Below are 5117 nucleotides of genomic sequence, written 5' to 3'. Positions count from 1 at the left end.
TGATCACACAAACCAAGGAGCTTTGGCGATCCCACTGAGTCACAGCAGCAGCCTAGGCCATTACACTCACACCTCCATCAAGGCAGGAGCACGGTCCTCTCTATTTTCTTGCTTCCAGACTAAGGAACAAGGCCCTGTATATATTCACCCCTGCAGGAGAGCACACACAGTTCTATTTATAGCAGCTTGCTTTCTCCATGGTAAATATTTATGATAAAAGCAGAGCAGAGCAAACACCAGCTTTGGCACCTCTGATTCAAGGGGGAAATACACAAAATAAGCATTATCCTATTTGCCATGGTTGAACAGAGGGCGGATGCTGATGGTGGCTGGAAAAACCAATACATGCACTTCCTAGAATATAGAACCCAAATGCAGCAGCAGAGCAAAGAAACCCATTCTGGGCCTCAGCTACTCTCCTGATGGGCCATGTAGGCTTCCTACATCTTAAACATCTGTCCTCAGCAGTCCCCTTCTTGCCTGGCCCCTCTCCATTGTGCACCCAAACACAAGCGCACAAGTCTTCCCAGTTTAAGACTTGTCAGAAGAATGGACTCCTTTCCCTGCTGTTCACGGGAACCAGGAGTGCTGTCTGTCCTTCAGCTGAGGTGACTGGCTGGATCCCTTTATCCCCTCAGCTGACATGGGGCCCTTCCTAGCGGCCTGATGATCTTTTGCAGGTGCAGAAGGATGAGAGGGGAGAACATGACCAAGGTGAGCACGTTCATCCTGCTGGGCTTCCCCACGGCCCCCAGGCTGCAGTTCCTGCTCTTCCTCCTCTTCCTGCTCGCCTACCTCTTTGTGCTGGTGGAGAACCTGGCCATCATCCTCACTGTCTGGAGCAGCGCCTCTCTCCACAGGCCCATGTACTACTTCCTGGGCTCCTTGTCTTTTCTAGAGATCTGGTATGTGTCAGACATCATCCCCAAGATGCTGGATGGCTTCCTCCTGCAGAGGAAACGCATCTCTTTTGCTGGTTGCATGACTCAGCTCTACTTCTTCAGCTCCTTGGTGTGCACAGAGTGTGTACTCCTGGCTTCCATGGCCTATGACCGCTATGTGGCCATCTGCCATCCCCTGCGCTACCAAGTCATCATGACCACGGGGCTGTGTGTCCAGCTCGTGATCTTCTCTTTTGCTAGTGGCTTCACCGTCTCTGTGATCAAGGTCTACTTTATCTCCAGTGCCACCTTCTGTGGCTCCAATGTCTTGAACCACTTCTTCTGTGACATCTCCCCCATCCTCAAGCTGGCCTGCACTGACTTCTCTACTGCAGAGCTGGTGGACTTCATCCTGGCCTTCATCATTCTGGTGTTCCCTCTCCTGGCCACCATTCTGTCCTATGGACACATCACCCTAGCTGTGCTTCGTATCCCTTCAGCCACAGGACGGTGGAGGGCCTTCTCCACCTGTGCCTCCCACCTCACTGTGGTCACCTTCTTCTACATGGCCATGATCTTCATGTATGTGAGGCCCCAGGCCATCGATTCCCGGAGCTCCAACAAACTCATTTCTGCTGTGTACACTGTCCTCACACCCATGATGAATCCTTTGATCTACTGTCTGAGGAACACTGAATTTAAGGATGCTCTGAGAAGGACCCTGAGACTGGGTAATACGCCTCAGTAGATATTAAGTATTCTCAAGTGTAATTCAAATAAAACCTCATATCACCTAATTCTATTTAGTATTTTAATGAAATTTAACAAACCTGTAAAACTACCTACTGAGCCTTCATATTTCCTGAGTGCGGATTCAGGGAACATCTCCAGGTAGATCAGGCATCATAGTCTACTAGCCACCCTCTCTGCCTCAAGAGAACCACTGTGCTGGTTTCTAATGTCAGGGAGTAACCTGGATGTTTGGAATTTTATTAATGTAATCATGAAGTACTTACACTTTCATGTTCTGCTTTGGCTCAGTAGTATGTGTCTGGGTGTCTCCTTGTCTTTGCATGTAACAATTATTTATGTACTGTTGCTCAGTAATATTTACATGTGTATCAGCATATAGTCCTGTGTTTTGCTATTGGCTGACAGTATTATGGATACTGTCTAGGAAGTGTAATACTGCCATACACAATCCAGGTAATTTTTTATTGGTATCCATTCAGTTTAGTGAGCTACACAGAGCTGTAGCTGGGTTAGACATAGGTACACACAGGCTGTATGTGTCTGTAACTGCTGAAACACATGGTATGTGTATGGCCAGGTTTAGTAGAAACTTTTCAAAACTTTATGTACCAGTTTTACTCCAATTAGCAGTATAGGAGAATCCCAGAGGTTCCAAATCCTGGACAACATGTAGGATTGTCCATATGTTTCAATTCAGCCTTTCTTCTGGGCTCCAAAGGTATTCCGCCATGACTGTAATCTGCATTGTCTAAATGCAAATGGCATTCTGCAGATACTGACACTGTCTCACTGTCCATTTGGATATGACCTCTCTGGTGAGCTGTCCACATCTTCTGCCCACTTTCATATCGGTCCCTTTCTTACAGGGCTTCTTGCATCATCTGGATCTGAGCTCCCTTTCAGATCTGAGCCCTTGGATGCAAAACCATCCAGTTCATTATATGCTCTACCCTCATGGGTCTTAGAATGAGAAAAAGTTCTTCATTTTCACGTTTAATGTGTATAATTCCCCTTATCGAGATTTTACATTTAAGAAATGTTTGCTTCCTCTAAGTTCATGAGAATGTTCTCCTGTGACATTCTAGAAGCTTTGCTTTTTTTAAAAAAAAAAATGTTTAAATTTGTAATCCATCTGAAACTGAAACCATTTTCCTTAAGGACCTGAAATTGATCTAGCACTCACCCATTGTTTGAAAAGTTACACTCTTCCCTAGGTAGTGACACCCTTTAATAAAACAAATCACTGAAAACATGGCTTTCTGTGCTTTGGATTCCAGCCTGCTCTTTTTGGCTACATGGTTTTTGGAGCCAGACCCACTCAAGATTTTCTCAGAGCCTCTGATGAGAGGACAAAGGGAACATTAGTTCTGCATCCTTGTACAGGAGTAGACTTTGCAAGGATGGTCTGGGGCTCAAGCCAGTGCCTTGAAGGAATCAAGGTTGTGGTTTCTGGGGACCCGACTCTTCTCCCTGGGCTGTGGTTATCAGTCAGTCCTGAAGCAGCTCTGTCTGAAGGACCATATGTTCTCTTGTCAACATGGTCTGATTTAGCTCTCTGTTGATCTTGGCCATATATCCCCCCACTCCCTGCAAATAGTTTATAAGATGCTCTGTTTCTTAATAAACTTGCTTGGCCTAAGTCATCAGCTTATGCAAGACTCCAGCTTTTATTTTATCTATCTTCTACTGTCCCCCATCTCCTGGCACTTCTCTCTCTAGACCCAATCACTGAAGAAGGACCTGGTTCAGGTCAACAGGTCTCTTTCTGCACCAGTACTACATGGTTTTTGGAATGTGGCCTTTCCTGTTCCATGAGGTCTATGAGCATGCCCTCCATTCATGTGCTTCCAGTCTAGGTTGTCTTGGTTTCTCTTGGGTCTTCCTGGAAGGAGTTACACTTCTTAGAATCTGCTTGTCAGTGTCAACCAAAGAAAAGCTTTCAGGTTTCTATTTGTGGGATTGGGTTGAATCTACAGATTAATTTGGAGACAATGTTATCATCACAATTTTGAGACTTTAGTAAGAAAATAATGAGCACCTATCTTCTGTCACAATTTCAGTTTTCCAACACTACCTTGTAGCTTTGGTTAGCAGTTCTTTCCAGTGCTTGAATTTCTAAAAATTACAATGCAAAAAAAAAAAGCATCTCTTAAGTTTAAATTGTAAAATTCTGTTACTTTATTACATTGTGCACAATGTAATTTCAAGCTTTCTTTTAGAGATAATGGTAGATTTACATAAAGTAGCAAAGAAATATACCAGGTAGTCAGTCCCATGTGTCCCTTGCCTGGTCTTTCCACTAGTGTCATCTTACATGACTAAGGTACAGTTTGGTGACAGGACATTGACTAGGATACACCCTACAGCATTTGCTCAAGTCCCATCAGTTACGTAGATTCCTATGTCACAGCATATGCTCGTTTGTGATGATTGTGGACACAGTGTTTTTGGGGGCACTTCCATCACCAGAAGATATCCATGCTACTGACCTGCAGCCACACCCCTATGCTGTGGCCTCTAGAAGCCCCCGAGTTGTTCTTCCTGTCCCTTGATTTCAACACATAATATGTAATATAAATGGAACCACACCGCTTGACCTTTGGAGTGTGCCACTATGCCAGATCCTGGATTATTTCCAATGTGAATTTAAGGAAGCTACCTATATATTCATATTCAAGACACAGGTCTGTTGTCAAATATGTGGCTTATAAATATTTTCTCTACTGTAGTTTGCCTTCTTGTCCTCTTAAAGTTTCATGCGGCAGACTTTTCTGGGTTTGATAAAGTCTAGTTGACCTGCTTCCTTTTTTGAACTATGGTGTTACTCTCCAGTTGCATTCTCCCCCTCCCCCACAAAAAAAATTTCAAGACTCTTTATGGCTGAACAAAACTTCATTTGTCTGTCCATCACATTTTCTTCATTCCTCTGATGCTGGACACAGTTGGCTCCATAACTTAGCTATTGTGAGCAGTGTTGCAATAATCATTGAGGGGCAAGTATTTTTGTGGCATGTTGACTTGGAATTTTGGGGTAAGCACTTAGGTGTAGTATAGCTTGGTCATACACACTACTTCCACTTTTTTTTTTTTAAAGAATCTCCATACAGCCTAACTTAGTACATACATTATCACTAGCAGTGTATACATAAAGATTTTTTTTTGTCCACATCCTCACTAGAATTTGTGGTTATTCATTTTCTTTATGACTGCCATTCTGACTTGGGCAAAGGGGAATATCAATGCACTTTTACTTCATTTCTTTGATCACTAACCATGTCTTTAAATTCTTCATATGTTTATTGACCACCACTGTTTCATCATTTGAGAATTACCTGCCTATTTATTAACGGGGCTGTTTGGTGTTTGGTGAGTTCTTTGTATATTCTAGACATCAATCCTACAGATATGTAGCAAGCAAAGATTTTCTCCCATTTTGTAGGCTATGACTGACTTCTCTTATTAGTTTTTCTTAATGTGTAGAAG

At 43.3% G+C, this 5117-nt stretch overlaps 1 protein-coding gene across 1 annotated transcript; it reads left to right on the top strand.

Annotated features, from left to right (window-relative positions):
- The first annotated feature begins 690 nt into the window (after positions 1–690).
- On the top strand, positions 691–1629 carry LOC118573483 (olfactory receptor 6B2-like). The gene has a single exon (XM_036173814.1). The coding sequence runs from the start codon at positions 691–693 to the stop codon at positions 1627–1629; it is 939 nt and encodes a 312-aa protein (XP_036029707.1).
- The last annotated feature ends 3488 nt before the right edge of the window (positions 1630–5117 follow it).

Source organism: Onychomys torridus, chromosome 23 (assembly GCF_903995425.1).
Source record: "Onychomys torridus chromosome 23, mOncTor1.1, whole genome shotgun sequence".
Classification (NCBI taxonomy): domain Eukaryota; kingdom Metazoa; phylum Chordata; class Mammalia; order Rodentia; family Cricetidae; genus Onychomys; species Onychomys torridus.
The sequence above is the reverse complement of the archived record's forward strand: the minus strand, read 5'-3'. Positions and strand labels throughout refer to the sequence as shown.